At 35.7% G+C, this 25867-nt stretch overlaps 1 protein-coding gene across 7 annotated transcripts; it reads left to right on the top strand.

Moving 5' to 3' along the window:
* The first annotated feature begins 1740 nt into the window (after nt 1–1740).
* On the top strand, nt 1741–25803 carry nompC (no mechanoreceptor potential C). 7 transcript variants are annotated; one of them, XM_087413040.1, is made up of 15 exons: nt 1741–3200; nt 3619–4165; nt 4840–4941; nt 7007–7108; nt 7476–7592; nt 9295–9495; nt 10597–10980; nt 11488–11808; nt 12035–13262; nt 14593–14768; nt 15302–15730; nt 16754–17786; nt 19686–19799; nt 21875–22142; nt 22483–23082. In XM_087413040.1, exons 2-15 carry the CDS (start codon nt 3836–3838, stop codon nt 22940–22942), a joined length of 5265 nt encoding a protein of 1754 aa, XP_087269166.1. In that variant the 5' UTR covers nt 1741–3200; nt 3619–3835; the 3' UTR covers nt 22943–23082. The 7 variants fall into 7 exon arrangements, with proteins under 7 accessions (XP_087269166.1, XP_087269165.1, XP_087269164.1 ...); XM_087413039.1 differs by having other exon boundaries at nt 1741–3232; XM_087413038.1 differs by having other exon boundaries at nt 1741–3344.
* Nucleotides 25804–25867: the final 64 nt, after the last annotated feature.

The raw sequence follows: 25867 nt of genomic DNA, 5'->3' as shown, positions 1-25867 counted from the left end.
TATGATGTTAATGATATACACTGATAAAAAAATTATTAATTTTACTAAATTTGAATTTAGTTCTATTCTTTACATTTCTTTTGTTGGGGAATGTATTTAAGTTAAAAATATACAGAGTGTCTCACAACTATTGCATTTTCTCTTAAGGATTTATTCTTAATATAATTTTGTGACAAAAATTTAAATATAAAAATGTCGAAGCTATAATGGACTTTTTAAATTAATCGTAATTAAAATTCACTAATCACAGAGCTGACTCTTCGCGCGCTCAGACATGACGATATAACAAGATAAAAGTATCACGAGAACTCTCTTAAGGATATTTTATACATATTTTTAAAATGATAACAAAATTATGAAAAAATTACAAATTATTCTAAATCACGTTTAAAAATAATATGACAAATTTGGTAATAGTTTACTATCTGGATCATAAATTATTTTAATAACAGTAATATTTTATTAATCTGTGCTCTAATAAAAATATATGGGAATGTATTATATAAAATAAATGATAAAAATCTCAATTTTTTAATATAATACATTATGTGTTCAAGATTATTTAGAGATATAATAGAGTTACATTACGATACATGAACTAGTTGACCAATAAATAAATTAAATATTTATTTGTTCTATATTTTTGTAACTAATCAGTAAATTACAATGAAATTTAATATCTACACTTCAAATAAACTATATATATATGAAATGTATTATTAAACAAAAATATAATTTTATTCACACATACTTTCATATATATATAGGGCGGTCCGATAAGTACTTAGCCTCAACGCCCGATGGAGCCACTATCGCAAGAGAAATTTACTAACTTGTAGTACATTCTCGTAGACGGCTACTGTCAAAATTTCAGCCGAATCGAACTCGTAGTTTTGTTTTGACCGCGTGTGGAAGCGAGCATGTCCGCGGATTTTAGAAAAATGGAAAAAGAGCAATATCGGTCGATGATTCGACAAATTGGTCGAATTGGGCTACGAGCTGCTGCCCCATCCACCGTATTCTCCAGATTTGGCCCCGTGCGACTTCTTTTTGTTTCCAAACTTGAAAAAGTCACTCGCCGGGCAGAAATTTCAGTCGAACGAGGAGGTCATCGCTGCCACGGAGGTCTACTTTGCAGACCTCGAGAAAACGTACTTTTTAGACGGGTTAAAGAAGTTGGAGCATCGCTGGGTCAAGTGTATTGAGCTAAAAGGAGACTATGTTGAGAAATAAATCGCTACTTTTCCAAAATTTTCGTTTTTCTTTTGTAGACTAAGTACTTATCGGACCGCCCTCGTATATATAATATGTATATAATATGTATATAGTTTGAAATGTATAGATATTAAATGTACTTCCAAATTTAATTTTCTTTGCAGGAACTGTATATCTTAACATGCAATAATATTTTTCAGAAAATCGTTTCTGTTTCGGTATCAAATTTATTTATATGTTTTTACTTTTATTTATACGTATATATGCATAATTAAGATCAGAATATATTGCAAAATATTAATTCAATAGCAAGATATTGTGATATATATCAATTGTCAAAATAAATTCATAACTTTATTAATTTGTCTCGTGACGTATTTATTATAAATATGTTTATGATAATATCAATAAAAATTATTTTTGATGTGAAATTATTTAAATGTATTACTATTAAATTGTTAATTAATTTAATTAACAATTTTTTAATTAACAATTTAATTAACAATTGACGATTTTCTGAAAAATATATTTTCAAAATTTATGTAGAAATATTACTAGGCAAGCTACGTTTTGATGTAATCTGCATGAGTTTTTGTATTATATTTCTAATTTTATTAAAAGTTGTACTACAATAATTATTATGAAACATGTATGTCGTATTTTTTTTACAAATATTTTTTAAATTTAAATAATTAAGTATTATTAACCATTTAATTGTAATAAACTTACATCAAATACGACCTACATATTTCGTAATAATTATTGTAGTAGAACTAATTTATTCAAATAACAACTTTTTTTTGGCACTACGAAATTATTTTTATCGTTTCGTTTTATCGCCTTGAAATAGAAATTGCTTCGGAATCGTCTTGCATTTTAAATTAAATGACAATTTAAATTCAAATAATTCAAGTATACACTATTGCTACATAATTAGCAATTTAAATAGCATTATTAACCTTGGAAATAAACAAAGAACGATTGATTATGTACCAGATGCTTTTTATGCTGAGTCTAGAGGACATAGTACACGTAACAGCTGATCATACATTAATTTTTTTAAATAGTTTTAAATAACATTCACTTTTCAGTCATCCGACACGCATAAATAGCATGTAAATACACAAGAAATTTTTACACTATTCGCATATAAACAACGTTTTAACATTGTAAATAATATTTAAATGAAAACTAAATCTTTTAGAATTAAAAAATTTTGTAACATAAATTTTATATTTTTTTAATAATTCTAGAAAATCTAATTTTTAGAAAAAAACTTTTTTAAAATTTTTAAAAGATTTTTACATTTTTTGTTTTGGAAAAATATCGCGATGTATATTTGTTAAACTCCTTCCTTGATATTATTCAGAATCAATTGGCTCATGGGTGTTTTTTAAATATCATACAATTAATCGCATTTTCATCACCCTACTTACATTTTCCTGTTTGTCGAAAATATACGCATTATTAGAAGAAAAAAAAACATGTTGAGAGCAAAAAATAGAGACCACGCACGAGCGAGTGTTTAGTCTCGGGCAAGAGAAAGCAAAGAGGAATGAGGGACGTTATTCAGAGCCGTGGCAGAGTCTAGTGGATTCAAGATAGACGGATAGCGTGCCTGCCGGGCTGGTCCGGAAGTCGCGTGTCGACGGCAGCCATAACAGCCCCTCCGCGACTCTCACCCTTCCTCTACCTGAACCACTACCTCCTGCTTGATTTCCTTACCTGCTACCAGCGACGACCAGCACGGCCTATCACGAATTTGTGCCTGTGTGCGGGAAATGTAATCCGTACAGGTCAAAGATAAAGGAGTATTGGTGCAACGTTGCCTTAACGAACCGCGAGAACGAGTCGGCGATTGGTCGATCCTACCGAGCGAGCGAGGCCCAAAGGGAAGCAACCCTCTCTCGCCTCTTCTAAACTCACTCTGGGTTACATACCGTCTTCAGAATCGCCAAGCTGATCGTGCAGTTAACACTTATTTGGTGCCGTTAACATTTTCATTCTATGCAACTGAGTAAATAGTAAAATAATTAGTGCGTCAATTGCAGGGACTTTTTGCTTGTGTTAAGATAATACTCTCATACAAAACGCGAAATCTAACGGAAGTCACTGAAAGAGTCGTGACGGTTAAGTTTTAATTTTCTTCTTGCGGTGTTTGCGCTTGTAGAGATCCTAGACATCAACTAAAAATGACACAACATTAATGTTATAATTTTTTAACAATACAAATATAATAACAAATGTAAATAAATGATCGTCTTAAATGGCTTAAATGCTTTAGATGTATCATTCCGATGATACATTTCAAGCATACATTCTTCGTGTTTATTATAAATTTAAATTCTATACAAAATTGTTTTTTTTTTCCATAAAATAAAGTTTTGTCTCACTTCTCGGTAGCTCTCAAAATCGCTCAAAATCGCTCAAAATCGCTTAAATGTGAGCGTCGTCGTATCTTCCATTCTGCCAAGTATATATCGCACCAAACGGAAAGGTATCTGCCTGATGGCCGTACAATTTCTCACTGTTCTACATACCCTCAACAATTGTGTGCAATTTTGAACAAGAGTGAGTCACTCAAGCGAATCATGCTACGCGAAAGGATACGTAGCATAGCATGAGCAGTAATAACAAGAAGCCATCAGGAGGCAAGGAAGACAAGAAGAATCCTTCCAGCAAAGAGGACAGCCCGTCGGGCGGTAAGGACGATGGTGGTTCAGCCTCGACGGGAAGCAATGGCGGTGCGACTGCAGGAGAACCGTCGCAGCCCGGAAGTAAGCCTAGCTCCGCCGGAGCGACTGCCAGAGAAGGGGCCCAAAGGCTTCTGGGCCTGGCGGCACGCGGAGAATGGGCCCCTGTGGACCAGCTGCTCAAAACTCTGGAGAAGACGGTGCAGAGCGCGGGAGAAGATGGCTTCATCGTGCCGCTCGCCGGTGTTTTGGACACGGTTAGTTTCCTCCATATGTACCGTATCAAAAATATCAAAAAAGTTAATAAGAGAATTAAGGATTACACGTATTTTTTAACAAATGAAAAATTAAATTTTGTTTGTATTATATTTGAAAATAATACAGCAAGTTTGGCGATTTAAAGATTGAATCAAAAATTATTTTACAATGTAATAATTAGTAAACATGTTTTTTAAAAAATAATCGAGACATGAAATAAAAAAAATTTCATTTGAACAGTTTGTTAAACAATGACTACGGTTGAATTAAATAAAATTTGTTGAATTAACTAAATCTACAAACAACTAAATGTTTAATTAATTGAACAAATCTCTTTTTTTCAATCTGTGTATACAATTATTATTTTCATATGGAAATTAGTAATAAATTTTCAATTCAGTAGATTGCTCAGAGCGTGAAAATATATTTCTGATAAACCACTAAGATATATTTTTTTTCTGACACAAAAGAGATCAATTAGATTTAGAAATAATTATTTTTAGAAATAATTGCGAAAATAATGTTTTCATATAAAATACATCCTTGTGCCGCTGATTAGTGATCTATTCACGGGAGACTAACAGGAAATTTTAGATACAGATGGTCGAACAATTATTTATAAAAAAATCGCACAGCAAATATATTTTTTTAGGTAAAGATTTTTTATTTGTAGACGACGGGGATGACGCCGTTAATGTACGCAGTGAAGGATAATCGCAGCGCGCTGCTCGATCGGATGATCGAGCTCGGATCCGACGTGGGCGCCAGAAACAATGCAAGTATTGATAAATGAGAGAAACTTGTCTATTTTCAATAAAATTCAAGAAAACATAAATTACTTTGTAAAACGTAAATTACTCGTGAGAATAATATCCGGTCGAATGATTGTTTTTCGAGATATTCCATTTAAAACTAAGGTAAAAACATTTGATTCATCGTTCTTTGATTCATTGCCGTCGCGATAAGTTCTCGTGCTGAGGTTACGTGGCACTGGCACGTAATAACACCCACGAAGGTGACGCGTGCCACGAAACGTGTACAGCTAATGATCAGGTCGCGATTTGTGCTAACAATAAGTCGAGTCACTATAAGTCGGTAGAGAAAGATTGCGTGAAGGAGAGACAAGGTCAAGGGGCTTATGCTTACTGACCGACTGGACAAAGACAGGCACCTGTGTAAATGGATAAGTAGGCCGCCGAGTCAGCTAACTATCAGCCATAACGAACAAAGGTTCCAATCCTAAAAATAGATAAAAATTTAATCCTTAAAAGTTGCCCGTCAACGGCTCCTATGCAACGGCATTTTACGTTTGACACCCCGGCTAGGAGTTCAATTATGTAGTGCATTCGGTGCAACTTTCTGAAAGTCATTAAGAACGCCACCGCAAGAACTCTATAGTAAAATTTATTGATTTCAAATGTCCTTACGCGTTAGGATGAGGAAGGGAAAAGGAAAAGAATGTCGCGTTATTTAAAATCTTCGGCGTAGATTGTAACATCTTATGATCACACAGTGGTATAACATCTTATGACCACCGCTTTACGTATTTTTCTTCATCTAAAAATTTAGCTTTCAGATACATAGCTATTCAGATACCAATCTGAAAATAATACTGTAGGACCATCAAATAATCTCTAAATTTGAATCAGTGGATAGTTACTAATTATCCAGTGGTATATTTTGTATTAATAATCAATGAAATTCAACTAAAAAAGGAAGAATATTTAAACATTATATAACTAAAAAAATATCGATCTTTGCACGTTAATTTCATATTTATTGAATTTAAACGCTAAAACAAGATTAAGTATCACATATTAATTCACATTTAATTCACTGATTATCAGTGGCATACTTGGCACTGATATCAGTGCTTATTCACTTATCCAGATTTAGAAAATATGTAAGTTTACTAACTGCGATTGCTATCGCATGCGATTGCTTATGCGATAAAATTTTTTGCAGCATTTTTTATCATATCTGAGACACTCTTATACAATTATTTTGATCCAACCAAATTATTTTTAGATCTAGCTAAATATTTAAATATTTCAGTAAAACCATTCTTTCCATGTAGTCATACACGTTACAATCTATGCCGATTTTAATTAAGTAATTTAAATAACCGATCGTAATTCTTTTCTTTCTCCCATTCTATTCCTATTTGATTTAATGACTGATTTATTAATAGAAGAAGTAATTCTTATTATATCAATAAGAAATGTAATGATTTAAAGAAACGACGCAGAAAATTGGATTATCTCCATGTCTTGACATCATTAAATTTTATTTATTTATTCTCTTGTCTTCATTATACATGTATAAATAAAATCAAGAGATAAATAAAATTTAATGAATTTTAAAATCGTTTGCAGAGATAACCCATCAAATCGCAGAGTTTCTCTGAGAAAAATACGTAAAGCTTAAAAATATTATTAGATATTATATATGTAATTAAAATTATTATTATATTAGTGCGCGAAGAACTTGTGCTTTCTGCACGGTTCATATTACTCCTTTTACTTTTGTGTTATGAGTGACGTGCCATTAACTATGTTAGAGCATCAATTTGCAAACACGTGCAAGGCGTTGCATACTACTCGCTACTATCGATCTACCGCTCCCACAATGATTCCAATATAATTTTCAAATAGCACGCTGATATATCGTGATCAGAAACTCGAAACCTGAAACATCATAAGGGTCCGCCCGACGGGTGCGGCAGAGCAAAACTCATAGCTTCATTATCGTTGTACTTATTTCCATAATGTTAGTCTCATATGTTGATTACCACTAATTCATTGCCTTCCAAATGCATTTCATTGACACATTTTTTACAGGATAATTACAATGCTCTTCATATCGCTGCTATGTATTCGAGAGAAGATGTCGTTAAATTATTGTTGTCCAAGAGAGGTGTTGATCCTTATGCCACAGGAGGGGTATGAATAAATAATTTTATTTTTGTAAAAAAAGTTATAGCGATTTTGAAATAAAAATAATAATTGTATAATTTAAAACTATGAAATCTTGATATTCTGTAAAAAAGTTTATTTTGAATTATTGCAAACGATTTAATCTGCTTAGTCATAGATTCTCCGACTAATTTTAGATTTCAGTTTAGATGTTTTTAGAATTTTAGTTTACATCCTTTGGCTATTTTACTTGATTTCAATTGAAATGATTTTTAAATAACAAGACAATTATGGATTCACGAGTGTTAGAATGGACATTAAACTTTCTATTTAAATTATCTTATTTAATAAAACATCCGCAACTTCTTGAAATATATTCATGTATTGTTCGTAGCCAAGACAACAAACGGCGGTTCATCTGGTAGCATCAAGACAAACGGGCACCGCTACGTCGATCCTACGAGCTCTCTTGGGTTCTGCTGGACGTGACATCAGGCTAAAGGTCGACGGAGTAAGTGGCAATCCTGAAATAATTTCACAAAGCTGCATAAAGAGCAAATGAAAACTTAGTTAAATGCATCAGTTTGAGGAGATCCAATATTGTCAGTCGAGTCGATCTTTTCAATATATCTTATCAATAACAGGACGAGCTGATAGTACGACACCATAAGGAGATTCATGTCGGCCCCGAAACTTCAAATTAGACAAAGATAAAGATTTTTCTGTAATAACCGCGGCGTGATGCTCCCATTTCGCGTCCGCGTTTCTCGCGTGACAGGTGCCGCGCGCCGAGAGATCGCTACCTGGTACCGAACGGCGCCATAATTCTTCTCTAGTTCGCTTTTTCCTCCCTTGCCCTTTGTCATACAATCCCGTCGCAATAGTACGACGCTACAGATTGAGGAGGAGTCCGGGCTCGTCGTCAGTATGGAAAAAAACAACAAGGATTTATGTTATATCGAGTATCGAGCCGATGCATATTTAGACATTTGACATAAGCACGAAAAACTCTCGTGTCATGTATTACGATAGTATTTCGATAATACTTATCGAAATACTTCTTTGTAAAATATTAACCCTTAATATACATGATTGAAGCATTTGTATACTGCGCATTTCTTTTCTTTAAAATACTAGGAGCATCTGGCTAAATAATTCTTTCTATTCTTTTTTTAATATACAATTTTATAAATATAATATTTTAAAGATGTTAATGTTTACGTAAAAATCACTTAATGATTTTTACATATTTGTAAAAGTAATGAAAATCAATCCATAATACGATTTAGCTATTGTATGTAATACAAGAAATGGAAAATTATCGCGTATTACCTAAGGATTAGTAAGAGTAAAGAAAATTAATGACCAATGAATGTATGAATATTACAATTGCTCATTAAGCAGAAAAGTATTAATTTAATGTGATATGTTGACTCTACAAGATAAGAATCAATCACATCCTATTGTTACTTAGTATTGAATGAACCAATTAAGAAGATTAAAAATGTAAAAATATGTTTTTTTTCTGAATACATTAATTAATCAATTTTAATTTTAATCAATTTTATGATTTTGTCTTTTTCCTAAAGATTAAAAAGTTTATGCTAATTATTAGAAAGTTTATATTGAAAAAGATAATAGTATACACAATCGGAAAGGACATAATTAATTTATTATTTTTTATTTATATCTATTTGAAAATAAATATATTTCTAATCTTCTTAATTGACTCGTATCATTGACTTTATCTTTTCCAATCTGCATTTGCATGCACCGGACTTAATTAATTAATTATTAGTAAAAATATCCCCACATATAAATGTCTCTACGGTTCTCCTAGCACTTTCTGTAATTAATAATAATAATTAAAATATAGTGAAATTCATTTTCTTCATTTTATTATAATTGGCATTTCTGAAGTTTCAGGAATATGTATTTTATATATGTGAGCGGTAAAATTATAAAATGGAACAAAGCATTATTTCTCGAATTTTCTGAAAATGGTGATTACTTCATGAGTTAACCTAAATAAACTACATTTTTAAATAAATGATGATTGATAAAAATTCAAAGATTTTCGTTTTATATTTATATTTTTAATTTTTTATTTCTTTTTCATCACATTATGTAATTATCTTTGAGTACAAGAAAATATCGGAAGAGAAAAGATCGTTCTATATTTAATTTTTTTAAATTTTATTGTTCAATTGCAGAAAGGAAAGATACCTCTTCTGCTAGCAGTCGAGGCTGGCAATCAGTCAATGTGTCGAGAACTTTTAGCACAGCAAGCGCCCGATCAACTTCGTGCTACTACGCCAGCCGGCGATTCTGCTCTGCATTTAGCTGCTAGGAGAAGAGACATCGACATGGTGCGAATTCTGGTGGATTACGGCGCGGCCGTCGACATGCAAAATGTACGTTAAATCCAAGCACGAAAATTCCAACTGAAATGTGAAATTGAACCGATAATAATCGAATGGTACACCGTTGAAACTTTGCCAATTATATACATAATACTCCTGAATGCTTCGAAACTCACAAATTATACGTCGCGATGTAAATACATTACAAACTTTTTACCATTTTCCTCGCATTTGAATAAGCTATATATTGCGTTTAATTATCCTCTCTATGATTTTATGACAGTCGGAAATTACCATTTATCTCTTTTATCTTTTGTACGCGTAAACAATTTCGAATTTCCGAGATATAAATGTATATACGATATAACATAATTGTTTAATTAATTTCCGGTAAAATTAATGGAATTTTGATGTTAGCTTACAAAAGTATTTATATTATAACGTAAAACTCTGAAATATTATACCATAACTACCCAATTCTATTCCAATCTAAATTTTGACCCTGCAAAGAAATTGAGTACAAAATTTGACAAGATCGATCGTACGCGAAATAAAAGTGACGCATATGATAAATTAACTGTAACTGCAAATTATGTTTCTAAATATGCAATAATTGGGAATAGGCAACATAAGGCAGTTGTAAAATTTACGACAAGGTTTTAAATTTCTTTAAAGATTATTTCAATTGTAATTGCATTTCCTTTATAATTTTATGATTCTCTACAGCTTTTACTATCACGCGACAATGTATATAATGACTTTTAATTGAGTCACAAAAATTTATGAGGACATGTATGCGATACGATCACTGCTTAATTATTAATTTTTATTAATAACTTTCATTAGCAATATAGAGATAATAAGGATAAAAAGAAGTGATAATTTATTAATAACTTTTATTAGCAGTATAATAATAAAAGTAAAAAAGAAGTGATAATTAACAATGTAATAAAGATAAAAAAAGAAGTCATAAGATATAAAATTTTATTATCGATTTTATTGCCAAGATATAAAAATTAAGATAAAAATTTATAAAATTTGCAATCAAATTCAACAAAACTTACAAAATGTATGCAATTTGTGTGTATGTTATTGAGAAATATATAACTACCTAAAATATATAGCTATCTAAAAATGTAATATGTATTTCAGGGCGATGGGCAAACTGCGTTACACATAGCGAGCGCCGAAGGTGACGAAACTTTAGTAAAATATTTTTACGGTGTCAGAGCCTCCGCCTCGATCACCGATCATCAAGATCGAACGCCAATGCATTTAGCTGCAGAGAATGGTCACGCTTCCGTCATCGAGCTGTTGGCCGATAAATTTAAAGCAAGTATCTTCGAAAGGACGAAAGATGGTTCCACTTTGATGCACATAGCATCGCTCAATGGTCACTCGGAATGTGCCACTATGCTCTTCAAGAAGGGCGTGTATCTGCACATGCCAAATAAACGTGGTGCCAGATCTATTCATACAGCTGCAGGATATGGACATGTGGGTATTATCAGCACTCTGCTGCAACGAGGAGAAAAGGTAAACAATTATTATTATCACATGAATGATACCATTCGATATACTTAATGTGGATAGCTCTTCGATTATAATTATTTTGACAAATACAAATTTAATTTTTTTTCTCATGAACATAAGTGCCGCTATTCAAAACTAAAACTATATTTTAAGTTTAATCTTCTATTTATATTATTTTTAGATTTTAGAACGTATATTTTAGATTTTTATTTTCTAAAAATATTTTTATCACAGATATATATGGCTCAACAAATTTAATTTTTATGTAATTTTAAGATGTTTTACAACATTAAATAAATTATACCTCCAAGAATAAATCAAAAGAAAATAAATTATCAATGTGATTCGACTGTTATTAGTACGTAAAAATAATATTTTTTATAATAATTAGATGTTAATATAAAAATTCATGAATACACCAACGTGATCCTTTTTAATGCGTTACAGTAATACTAAGATATCTGTACATCTTTAAATGTCAAATTGTATTTCTTATTTTTTTCCATACAGGTAGATGCGATAACTAACGATAACTATACGGCACTCCATATAGCCGTAGAAAGTGCCAAACCGGCTGTCGTGGAAACTCTTCTAGGATATGGCGCAGAGGTACACGTGAGAGGTGGAAAACTTCGGGAAACTCCACTTCACATAGCTGCCAGAGTGCCTGATGGCGACAGATGCGCTCTGATGTTATTGAAATCTGGAGCAGGTCCCAATTTGACAACTGATGATGGCCAAACACCTGTGCACGTGGCAGCCAGCCATGGGAATTTAGTGACACTTCTTTTGCTCCTCGACGATGGCGGAGATCCGATGTTTAAATCAAAAGTACGTCGATAAAACAAGAATTAAAATCCAATTCATAAAAATACGATCTTTATATAATATTGTAATGATTAAACAAGTTATTAAATATTCAACAATTAATCAAATAAAAATTAAATATTGTTTTTTTCATCATGTCCTACATAACAAATGTCATATACAATAATTTTCTCAAAACGATAACTGTTAAATTATTTCTATTTACTCTAAGATTCCTATTTTTGCTTAGAATGGAGAGACACCCTTGCATTTAGCCTGTAGGGGTTGCAGGGCTGACGTGGTCAAACATTTGATAGAATTCGTAAAGGAAAAGAAGGGTCCAGAAGTGGCGACCGCGTATGTGAACAGTCTGACCAACGAAGGTGCCAGTGCACTCCATTACGCTGCCCAAATCGAACCCTCGGAAGTCGGAACTCCCGGCGATGATCGCGCCGTGGTCCGCGCTCTTCTTGACAGCGGCGCGGACGTCTCTCTGCAAACCAAACAGGCCCAGGAATCGGCGTTCCATCATTGCGCGCTCGCGGGCAATAACGAGGTTCTATCGGAGATGATCAGTCGCATGTCAGCCACGGAGGTGCAAAAAGCCTTGAATCGGCAAAGCGCCGTGGGTTGGACGCCGTTGTTAATCGCAGCTCATCGAGGTCACATGGAACTGGTGACCACGCTTCTCGCCAATCACGGCAGAGTGGATGTGTTCGATCTCGAGGGTAGATCCGCTCTTCATTTAGCGGCTGAGCACGGTTACCTTCAAGTCTGCGATGCGTTGCTGGCGAATAAGGCCTTTATAAACTCTAAGTCGCGCGTCGGAAGGACCGCTCTGCATCTGGCTGCCATGAATGGTTACACGCATTTGGTACGCTTCCTCGTGCAGGATCACGGCGCTGCGATAGACGTGCTTACCTTGAGAAAGCAGACTCCTCTTCATCTGGCAGCGGGAGCGGGTCAGTTAGAGGTCTGTAAACTACTTCTAGAACTTGGTGCCAGTATAGATGCCACGGACGACCAGGGACAAAAACCAATTCACGCTGCGGCTATGAACAATTACGCCGAAGTGGCGCAGCTCTTTCTGCAGAGGCACGCTAGTCTCGTGATGGCCTGCACCAAGGATGGCAATACTTGCGCTCACATCGCTGCCATGCAAGGCAGTGTCCGGGTGATTGAAGAACTGATGAAGTTCGATAGGCAGGGTGTGATAACTGCTAGGAATAAACTGACCGAAGCGACTCCTCTGCAACTGGCAGCAGAAGGTGGACACGCTGAAGTCGTGAAGGCTCTGGTTAGGGCCGGCGCATCCTGCGCTGACGAGAATCGCGCGGGTTTCACTGCTGTTCACCTGGCGGCTCAGCACGGCCACGGTCAGGTACTTGAAGTTATGAGGTCGTCGCAATCTCTTAGAATATCCAGCAAAAAGCTTGGCGTTACCGCACTTCACGTTGCTGCTTACTTTGGACAAGCCGGTGAGTAAAAATTTTATAAAATAATTGTATAATAATATTCAAATTATCAAAACGTAGAAAGGAGTCAAGCTTATTGTTCGTGTTACATAATATTTATATGTTTTAAAAACATACATTTAGTTTTACGCTGGCATTATGGAGCGGCATTATCATAATTGTAATTCACATGATTTTAAGTTTTTCTCCTTTATTAAGAATCGGTTTGATACTTACTCCGCCAATTTACTTAATCAACACATAAAACTTATAAAATCTCACATTTTTCTTAATTACGTAAACCAATAGCGATAGTTTTGTCTGATGACATTGATTATGACCTGATGTAAATAAATCGAAACGTTCGTATATATTTAAACATATAAATATTGTATAGTACGAACAATAAGGCTCATTAGCTTTTTTACGTTTTGACAATTTGAATTTTATTTGTTGGAGCCTTTACATTGTATCTAATTTAAAATTTTATATAATAACATTTTACAGAAAAAAAATTAATTTAAACCAATTAAAATATTTCTTATAGATTTTTGAATCTATAAGATCTAAAACGATGCAGCAAATCAAATTTCTCCAGCAGGAAATAATTGATTAATATGTATTTCTTTTTGACATATTAAACTTCAATTATTTTGGAAACTTGACGCGCTGATGAAATTTGACTTGTGATATTGTTTTCAGCAACTAAAAATTTATTTTTAAAAACACCTCATCTAATTCAAAATAATAAAAAAAACATTTTTTTATAAACTAGTGTAATTATAATAATAATCTATAAAATGACTTTATAAAATCGTTTTTATACAATGTAAAAGAAGTAGAATTAACAAATTTTGTATGAATTTTCCTACATCATAACAAAGTTACATGAAGAATATTTTTAAATTAAATTGCGAAAGATATTTTATAGATATAGATATTCTAAATATCTTTAAAATTTGATTTTAATGAAATTGACGGGTATATCTAATTCAAATTAATGTTTTTTATGATTCTAATTACTTCAACATGATTATGATTGTCATTAAACAATATGAATATCGTTCGATATTATCGTTAATGTATAATATCTATACATAATTCATGCATAATTGTATAAATTATAACTAATTAATGATAAATATTAATGGTGAAATATAATTAGAACCGAGAGAAGCTATCATTAAATTTGAATATATTAAGATGTATATATTTGTCATCATTATTTAAAAAAAAATCATTTTAAAAGTAGTTAAATATGTGTTTTAACTTTATAAAATAACACCTTTAATTGTACTCCTCATAATCTCTTTATATTTTTTTTATTATAAAAGAAAATTGATTTTGGTTCTAGATACGGTTAGAGAACTGCTCACTCATATACCTGGAACTGTAAAATCTGATCCACCAACCGGAGGATCTTTAGTAGGAGAATTAGGAGCTGAATCCGGCATGACTCCTCTTCATTTGGCTGCCTATTCTGGAAACGAGAACGTCGTACGACTTCTTCTAAATTCTGCGGGGGTTCAGGTACGATTTCTATGATAAATTATATTAGTGTGTATAATGATATTATAACCGAATTTATCTGATCTTAACTTATGACACATTCGGAACATATTCTCTTTGTAAAAAATATTTTAAAAAATGTATGTACTTTTTAAGACGATGATCTTGAAAAAATCAGATAATACTTGTACTAATATAATTATTTATTTTTAAAGATTTGAAAAAAGATTTAAGAAAATTTAGTTATTTTTACATTAGTTTGTACAAGTTAAAAAGACAGATTAATGCTCGGCCATCCTACACTAATGTAGGATTAACTTTAATCTTGATTTAATTTATTTTTTTATCTTTTTCTAATTCTAATATTCTTAATATTCTACTAATGAAAATTAACTTTAATCTCGATTTAACTTGCTCTTTATCCTTTTCTAATTTTTAAAATTAGAAAAGGGTAAAAAATAAATTGAAACAAGATTAATTTATATTGGTCAATGTACGGATCTAAATCGCCGCATTGAACATTTTGACTGAATATGAGGATGTTCTGACCGAAGGTAGACGCAGCGACAACAGAAAACGGCTGGAACCCTTTGCATCTGGCTTGTTTCGGTGGTCACATAACTGTCGTGGGTCTGCTGTTGAGCAGATCGGCAGAATTGTTGCATAGCTCGGATCGTTACGGCAAGACTGGGCTGCACATCGCGGCAACTCACGGGCATTATCAGATGGTAGAGGTTCTTTTGGGTCAGGGAGCGGAAATAAACGCGACTGATAAGAACGGTTGGACACCGCTACATTGTGCGGCACGCGCCGGTCATTTGGACGTCGTGAAGCTGCTTGTGGAAAGTGGTGGGTCTCCAAAAACCGAAACGAATCTCGGCTGCGCACCGATCTGGTTCGCCGCTTCCGAGGGTCACAATGATGTGCTGAAATACCTTATGGAGAAGGAGCACGATACGTATGCTCTGATGGATGATAGGAGGGTAAGATATCCGCTCTGATAAGAGAAACAGCGAAAACTCTCTGAAGTAATAAAATTTCTTAGAATGAGAATTATTCAAATGTTAAATTTTTAAACTACAAATTTGTAAATTATCGTTTTTTTATTTTACACGGTATGAAAAAGTTATAGAAAAGTTATAAAAAAAATAATTGCTTATAAAAACTAATCATCTAATAAAATCGTTTGTTTTTCAAAATTTTTTATCTTTTACATGAAAAGATGTTTACCTATAAAATATTTTCTGCGATTTAAAAATATTCTTCAATTATATATATATATGTATATTATTAAGGAATTTATATAAAGTTTGTTAATTCAATTTCTTTGCATTGCAAAGAAATAATTTTATAATCATTTAAAACTAAACTAAATTTCCAAAATTTTCGTATCTTATACAGTATTTCGTGAGATTAAAAGACATAAAGAACATTTAGAAACTTTATACATTCCGAGACCAAAATAAGGAATTTGCTCTTTAATGTTAGATACGCACGCAAAGAGAATTAAGTCGATTTCGTAGACGAAAATTTATTGATAATGCATGTGTAGTTCAAATAATTTTAAAACGAGACGAGAAACACTGTCGCATAAAATTCCGCAATTACATTGCGGAAAACTTTAGTACAATTATTTATTATAGAAGTAGGCTTCACAATAATTAATCAGAATATCGATTTAGTAGCTAATAAAGTCACTACATTTACAAAACATAAGAATATTTATATTTTGAAATATCATGAAAATTTAAAGTATCATTAATCTTAAATTTAATCGTAATATAATTTTGAAGTCTTTAAGCGTGACGATAACTTTATTTTAAAAAAAAGCATAAAATTTTAAATAATAATCTACATAAATTTATGTGCATCATAAAATTATCTGTCTCAGATTTGATGCAGATAAATAATAGTCACAACAATATCCAGAACACAAAATTGCAGGAACTTACAATTTTCTCAAGTTAATTTCTTATTAACTTTTAAACAAACTATTACGTTTGCAGTTCGTCTACAACATGATGGTCTGCAGCAAAAGCCATAACAACAAACCGATAGAAGAATTCGTTCTGGTGTCACCCGCGCCAGTCGACACTGCGGCGAAATTATCCAACATCTACATGAAGCTTTCTGAAAAAGAAAAAGAACGTGCTAAGGATTTAATTGCGGCTGGAAAACAATGCGAAGCAATGGCCACCGAATTGCTGGCTTTAGCGGCGGGCGCCGACTCGGCCGGCAGGATCTTGACGTCGATGGATCGCAGGAATGTCGAGTTCTTGGACGTGTTGATTGAGAATGAACAAAAAGAGGTGATCGCGCACACCGTGGTGCAGCGTTATCTTCAAGAGCTGTGGCAAGGTAGCCTAAATTGGAACGCGTTCAGGACGATCCTGCTGTTCATCGCCTTCATCGTGTGCCCGCCGGTCTGGGTGGTGTTCGCCCTTCCGCTCGGCCACAAGTACAATAACGTACCTATCATCAAGTTCATGTCGTATCTCACGTCGCACATCTACCTGATGGTCTTCCTATTGCTGGTCGGCATCACACCGATCTATCCAGTGGTGAGCAGGATCAGTCTGATACCATATTGGTATGAATGGTGCTTGCTGGTGATGCTATCAGGACTATTGCTATTCGAACTGACGAATCCCAGTGACAAGAGCGGCCTTGGCTGGATCAAGCTGGCGGTGTTGCTCTTCGGCATATTCGGCGTTGCGTTTCACCTGATGGGATTCGTAATTGTCGAAAGACAATACTGGCCAACTCTCCTCTACTTGAGAAACCAGCTTTTTGCCCTCAGTTTCCTTTTAGCTTGCGTGCAGATTCTGGACTTCCTGTCGTTTCACCATCTATTTGGGCCGTGGGCCATCATCATCGGTAATCTTATGAAGGATCTCGCGAGGTTCCTCGCGGTGCTAGCGATCTTTGTCTTCGGCTTCTCCATGCACTTCGTCGCGCTTAATCAGGCGTTCAAGAACTACAAAACGTCACAAGAGGCATACGCGGAGGCCAGAAAACATAAGGACGCATTTTCCGACGGTAAGTTCGAAATATGTCATTCTCATTTTTTCAGATTTCTTCTGATCCTCTCCTTCTTCAATCTTTTTTCTTCCCTCTCTTTTTTCTCTTTCTATCTACAAGGTGGCGCATGAAATTAATATCATTTAATTATTCAATTTTCAATGCTTTGATAACCAATTCTATATCAGTTCTATCAGGCGTCGAGTGGCTTGCTCGGTGCAATCGATTCGCGATCTATAGATCCGGTTCAATCCACCTGCGCCCATATATGCGATTTTTCGCTTTTAAGGAGCCAAAAATGACTCCATTTAGTGATTAAAGAGATCTTTAAGCATCAGCGCTGTTCAGATCCGATGTTAAAAACTGTAAGTCCCATATTCCCATAATTAGTGGATGTACATTTGCCAACACGCATGGCAAAAAAACGTGGCGTTTTAATGCCAAATTCCTTCCTTCCAAAAACAATGTATAATGAAAAAGGCTGATATCCAGGAGTGGATGGAATCAGACTGATGATGATCAGTTCTATACCACTCGATAAAAAATTTTTCATGCATGAATATATATAACATGCATAAATATTCATAAATAGGTAATCATATGTTTTGAAAAATGTAAAAAAAATTGCTCATACACAATTATACTTTTATATATTATATAATTATATATAAGTAATTTTTTTACATTCCTTCAAACTTGATTTTTTTATAAAACAAATAGTGTGAAAATTATCCTTTCAATTATTTTTAATATTATCACATTATTATTTCTGTTACACTAAAAAGTAAGTTTACAAAAGAAAGAGGGATGTATGAACATGCATGGATATATTTCATGTATAATTATACATGTTTATGAATATTTATATGAACATTTATAATGTTTATACACATTTATACATATTCATGCATGAAACATTTTTTACTGCAGTTTCATTAACAATAAATATATAAACCAAATATAGTGGAACTTCCCTAACTTCAGTATTCTGAAGTTAGGGAACTAACTTCTTCACTTCCCCTTCCATACATGTACGTCGTGTATAAAAATTTTCAGTGTTAAAATAAGTTATGTTGCTTTGGCATCTGTGCAAAACGTTCTCACTATCTGTAATACATGCCCTTTTTAATGCTCCGCTCCTAATGTAAGAAACAGGAGGAGAACATCTCTAACTTTTCACAGCCCTGCGTAGTAGAAGTTATAGAAGTTCCACTGTAATATAACATTTTGTGCGCCACCCCATATTTTTCTTTCTTTCTATCTCTTTTTCTCTTACTATGTACCTTGACGCCAATCCAGAGCTAGTGGCGCAGTTAATTGATTTTTTTACAGTTCCGTCTATAGGATATATATACATATACGCGCACACGTACTGTAGATACGACATGTACCGTAGATACATTATGTAGATACCTACGTAGGGCTAGATCTTAGATTGGCAATCGCTTCGACGCGCGGTACTGGTTTCCATTAACAGGACGTAGACAGTGCTTTCGCCCACGCAGGTGCTAATTCGCGTGGGTACCGAGATAACGGTATGCAATCGCGTATTTCCACTTCTGCGTTAGTTTCCACGTCAGGAGATACAGAACTACGTGAATACAATTTCGATGAATTTAGATTTCAATATTATACAGAATCGGAAATTAAACTCATCGAAATTGTAACCGACTATGTACTCGGCGCGTAATTTATACGCAGAAACAATTAAACGTTTACCCTCCTTCGTTTCCCATCCCTCCACTTGAAAAATTTATTCCTACTTTGAAAGTCATTGACTCGTTGCGGTCAAGTTCGCGCGTTTAGATTTCTTAATTGTCATTTATCAAAATCCCAAAGTAGGTCTACTTCATGTCGATCATACTCAGAGACATGCGGAGCGATACAGAATCATAATCGACTGAATTACAATGATAGATTTGTTGGCCAATGTTACGGAATGGATGATGGAGACGCCACCAACGGCGCCTCCTCGTCGCACCGGCCGCTACAAGAAAAAGAATGAGTGCTGTGACGATAACAGCAGAGATTGTAAGTTTTCAGCTGGTTGAGAACGATTAATCAGAAGCAACCCGAGCGCGGAAAGCAAATCGGAACAAAAATCGCGCACGTGAAACTGAATGCGGGACACGATCCATCTCGGTGTCGTCTCGTCTGCATCGTGCATTTGGCCAATGTGTGTTGTCTGCTGAGACTGCTGCCTGATATGACGAAGCGAAAGAAAAGAAAACAAACGAGAGAACCGGAAAAAAAATACACGCAAAATCGGATGTTCTTCTTGTCGCGTTGTATGCTGTGATTCGGAGGCAACGGTAAAAAGATTGAAGCGAAAATGATCTGATGGAGAATTTGCTGAGAATAATATATCTCCCTTGTATGCAAACATTACTGCAATCGTTTAAAGCACTCCAGTGCAGCAACCACTTATTAATTACTGCCATGGGCGTACTCAAGGCAGGACAGGGAGCGTTTGCCTTCTTCTTAAATTTTTGAAAGGAGAAACAATTAAATTATGAAAATTACAATATTTCTACAAAAAAAATCTAGAAGTATTTTAAAAAGTATTAAAAAAATGTACTGAAGATTCTCGAGGACTGGCTTTATAAATATTTTAATAAATTTTGTGTGAAAATAAATCTTTGCTACCTCTGACTAAAATCCTGGCTACGCCCATGATTGTTGCTGTAATTGGAAAATTTAAAAAAACCTTCTTATGCTCCTATTCGCTTCAGATCCGTTCGCGGATTGGAAAGAAGCGTCCGTATCGCAGCGTATCGAACAAATATTTATAAAATTGATCTGAAAGCTCGAGAACGACGTTCCTGTCCATGCAATGATTTGATTAGCTGTCGATTAGAGTTACTGCCGGAGCATATGTGCTCGTGTTTCTTTCACAGCCTCTGCCCGTGTGCATCCCCGTGTCTCGCCTGTACGTATGTGTCCTGTATATGTATTATACATACATGAACGCACACACACACATATATGTGTATGTACGTGCGTGTTTTCTCTGTACCTACATCATATATCTGTAATTATTGTAAGTTTGCTGGAATCGTGTTTATGCTAGTGGACGATGTTGTATGCAATTCATGATGTGCATCCATCGCACGGTCATTTTTTTATATGACTCGATCGATTTTACGGAATGTCCCATATCCCTCAAAGAATCATTCCCTCCGCGCGTTTCCCCCTTTTTTTTTCTTTTTTTTTTCCTCTTATCAGTGGACCGTGACTAGCACGAAAAAGGATCTTTCCATCCTCTCCTTCCGTGTCTTTGCATGCAAATAAATTTTGCGCGACATGTTGCGTCTGCCTTTGAAGCCCGTACAAGCCAGACAAGCAAGGAGGAGGGTGCGCATCTTCGAGCTGCATGTCGCATCCTTTTTATCCACTGCAAACGTATCGCGCGATACGTTTCAAAATCGTCCACCCCACGCCCTCCTCTCTTTCTCATTCAGCATGGAACGCACGAGGAATGATCCCCATTGTTTGATCACTAGTACCTTCGAGAAAAGGCGCACCAGCATCTGGATGCATCCTCCGATTAGCGAGATGCATCACTGGACTCGTCGCGCGTCCTAGAAACGCGCCGGTCCAACGATAGAAGACCTCATCATCGCGAGTATCTTTTAGCGCGGGACGACAAAGAGAAAAAAAAAAGAAAGAAAAAAAATAATAAAAAAAGAAAGCGCAATTACATCTGAGTCAGATGTAAATGCAAGACGAATTAGAGCGACGAGGCTGAAAAGACGAGTGACAGTACGTACTCGACGATGAACAGCAGCCTGCAATAAGATATTCATGGCATGCATTCGGCGTTAGTCCGCAGCCGCAGCTGCAGAGCATGGCCAGAGTCTAATATAAAAGATATGCATGAGCATGTTCATTCCGTTTGTTCGTTCGCTCGCTCGCTCGCTCGATCGTTATGTACCTTATGGAATACTCACATGCGCATTTGTAATACTAAATAGCGAGTATCCACCAGTAGTAGCCTGTAATGGCACGAAGCAATGAGCTATAAAAAAAAAAGAGAGAACGAAAAAGCCTTTAGAGCTACCAAGAAACGTCTTGTGTGTGTGTGTGTATGTGCCTCGTAATTCCAGTAAAGATGAATCCGGTACTCGCCTTCGAGTATCTATTCTTCGCCGTCTTCGGCCAAACGACCCACGGCGAGCTGAAGGTCGAGAACAATCAGCCGCAGTGGACCTCGGTCCTCTTCAAGTTGACCTTCGGAGTGTACATGTTGGTCTCGGTAGTGGTGTTGATTAATCTGCTGATCGCCATGATGAGCGACACTTATCAACGGATACAGGCGCAGTCGGACATTGAGTGGAAATATGGACTCAGTAAACTGATCCGAAACATGCACAGGTAAGCCTGCGACCTTTTACGACTCCGAATATACGTGCGATAATAATCCGCTATATGATAAACCGCTAGATAACCGACGCGATCCGACCGAAATAGCATGCTCGATTATCTTTTTCCACGTTTAGTCGGAACATCAATATTATAAATAGAGTTATATTACTTTGAAGCGACGCGCTCTCGCATTTACAAGACGAATCGTTGCAGTGCCGTTCGCTTTTACATGCTTTTACGTACAGCCTGCGTATGTCGCGGTCTCAACCGGTCTCTTAAGTAACTCGCTGTTAAGCTATTCGGGGGTTAACGGAGCATTCCGTGTTGGAAACGCGATTGCGTGTTACAGAACTACTACAGCTCCGTCCCCGCTAAATTTGCTCACCACCTGGACCGTGTACTTCATCAAGTTGTGTAAGCAGCGCACCGCTAAGCGCAAGCGACCCTCGTTGGTGCACATGATGGGATTCGGGCGTGCCAGCCGTTTATCGCCCAGATCCAAGATGGGCGCAAAATGGTTGGCCAAGGTTAAAAAAGGTCAGGTCCGTCCAAAGGATAGCGTGACCCTTTCCGTGGTGCATCTCAGCCCGCTGGGCAGCCAGCTGTCCTTCAATAGCGCGACCAGAATAGAGAACGTAGTGGATTGGGACTCGATCAGGAAGAAGTATCTCATCCTAACTGGAAACGAGCCCGAGAAGGAGGAGGAGAAGGAAGAGAAGAGCAATGAGGATGAGAACGAAGATGAGAGCGGGCCGACAGCATCCAACGCTTCGACGATACCAGCGACAGTCTCGAATCCACCCACATAAAAGATTTATCGTCGCCCTTTGCTATTTTTCGACCAAATTGTCGAGTACGAGTTCGCGCGAAAAACGAGCAAACGAGCGACTAAAATACCGTCAGCCATCGTACTACCGTGCTCAGTATTACTTACTAGACAGATTTAGCGACAGATTAAGCGCGCTAAAGATATTCACCCTCTACGAACAATATTTAAATTGTAAACCGCTACCACAGACACAGACTCTCAGACGATCGAGCGAGATCATCATAGAGGATCCCCGCGCGATCCTCGGCGCACCGGTGACCGGCCGAACATTTAATCATCTAAGTAAGTACGCGTCTCTCGACGTATGATACGTGAATCTCGTAGGAACGCATATAATTGATGTTGTTTGTGAGATATATGAGAATGGGCCAATTCCGCCGAACACATTATACCTTCTCCGTCACATGGCACGGATGATGCCTGCGAATGCCGAATTGTCACGAATCCCCGTCACATGCTCGCTCTCGATGTTTCATTGAATGTTGGATCATTCATCCGCGACACCATAACGTGTTATCATCCGTAGGATGCAGATTGTACCTCTCGATTGATTCATTGCGACGATATTTTCCATTAGAGAGCCGTTACTGTAAACATTAATTAAAGTTAAATGAGATAGTTTGATTGAATTTGTAAATGTTTTCATAGAAAGACAAAATAAAAAGACATCTTAAGACTAAGTCTCAGTTATTAACTTTAACTAACATTTACATGGACGGTTCATAATGAAAATATTCCTGATATTGCAAATGTCTAAAGGCATATCTATCTAAAGTCTCTTTATTAAATCCCAGACTGCATGCATGTCTAAAAGACTTCATAAAGACATCATAAAGATGCCTAAAAGGTATTTTAAAAAAGAGGTTTTCTAGACAATGCCTGCTGTCTGGAATGTTCTTTAAATATTAGCAATATTCGGGATAATTCCCTTATGGAAAAATAATATTGGACTCACGAAAGAACGATTGGAAATAATTGAAAAATATTATTACTATTTAAATATACTATTCAAATAGAATATTATACATACATGCATTTCAATAGTTTTTTCATAATCCAATAGTATTTTTCTACAAGTATTGCACGTAATATACATCGCAAGTTTCCTCTAGTTCCTTTTATGTTTCATGCGCTTAAAATTAGAAATCCGTTAGACAAAAGCGCATTTTTCTTAGGCGCTTTGGACTTTTTCTAACGACAGGCAAAAATGAGGAATTCGTACGAGTCGCAGCATATATACATACTGTATGGCTTGAATCGATCCTCTTTGCGACGTTTGGTAGTGGCCACGTTTAGCATGTTCTGCGCAGTGGCAGAGAACTTTTGCATTTGTCCATGCGTATATATACAAAGCACCTTACGAGATACATTGTTTAACGCGTATTTACAGTCAGGATGAATCCCATATTCGCGGGCGAATTATTGTTCTTCGCCATCTTCGGTCAGACGACACACGGAGATTTCAAGACAGAAAAACAGACGCAGCCCTCATGGACTACCGTCCTCTTCAAGATCACCTTTGGCATTTACATGTTGGTGTCGGTGGTGGTGCTTATTAATCTCCTGATCGCTATGATGAGCGATACCTACCAGCGGATACAAGCACAGTCGGACATCGAATGGAAATACGGATTGAGCAAACTCGTTCGAAATATGCACAGGTAATACCGAAGAAGAAAAAGTAATACGGAAAGAATGGCTTCGCTGAAGTATCTCTAAAAATTTAACTAGATACAGGTTTGAAAATAATTTTGTTGGATGTTCCAAATAATTATATATATATATATATATATATGTAAATTCATAAATTCAAATAAAATAATTTATGTATTAAATTTATATAAAATAATTTAATAAATATAAAATAAATGTGTAGAACGCTTATGAGGATATGTGTGACGCTTAAACTACTAGTTGTTAGAATGTCAAAACTTTTTACAGCTCATTATTCATTGCTCATTATTCATTATGTCTGAGATTCCTATATTATTTTTTTTTGATAGTCCAACAAAATTGTTTTCAGATCTATATCTAGTTAAATTTTTAGATACTTCAGCAAAATTGTTACATCTTCGTGTAGTAAAAAAAAAAAGAAGAAACGGTAGGTTGTTACATGTCGCATGAAAGCACCATTATTGTATCATTCATCACTAATAGATCAAATTTTTAATACACGACAGGACCACTACGGCACCATCTCCGCTGAACCTCCTGTCCACGTGGATCACGTATTTCGTCAAACTTTGCAAGAAACGCCTGACCAAAAAGAAAGAACGACCCTCTCTGATGCACTTGATGGGTGCCACCCGCATGTCCCCTCGCTCCAGGATGGGAGCCAAATGGCTGTCTAAGATAAAGAAGACCTCACAGGTGGGACACAAGGATAGCGTCGCTTTATCAGTGGCTCACCTGAGTCCTCTCGGCAGTCAATTGTCCTTCCGCAATACCGTCAAGATCGACAACGTGGTCGACTGGGAAGTTGTCAGGCGCAAATACAGAGATCTTTACGGCGAAAAGATCGAGGATAAATCGGTCGAAGAGAACAAGGAGTCGATAGATAATCCATTGGCGATTTTGGAAGGCTCGTCGGATGTTGCCGAAAAATCGAGGCTTGGACTTGGAGCTTGAACGAAGAGGAAATGTTGAAGACAACCATCGACAATACATTATATAACTCTCACAGAAGAAGAGAGAAAAAGAGAGAAAGAAAAAGAGATCAAAGCTCTTCCTATTTTCGCAAATTCATCGCATTAATGCGTTGCATTTATTTGTACATACATCGCCGCGAGGCGTATACGGAGGACCTTGTCAGTATTTTCGAAATAAACGTCTAACTCTCGACTTGTATCGCTTGTACAATTATTGTTAGCTAGCAAACCTGTGCTCCTTGTGATCCATAGTCTAA

Source organism: Acromyrmex echinatior, chromosome 14, assembly GCF_024713525.1.
Source record: "Acromyrmex echinatior isolate Ae372 chromosome 14, ASM2471352v2, whole genome shotgun sequence".
NCBI lineage: Eukaryota > Metazoa > Arthropoda > Insecta > Hymenoptera > Formicidae > Acromyrmex > Acromyrmex echinatior.
The sequence above is the reverse complement of the archived record's forward strand: the minus strand, read 5'-3'. Positions and strand labels throughout refer to the sequence as shown.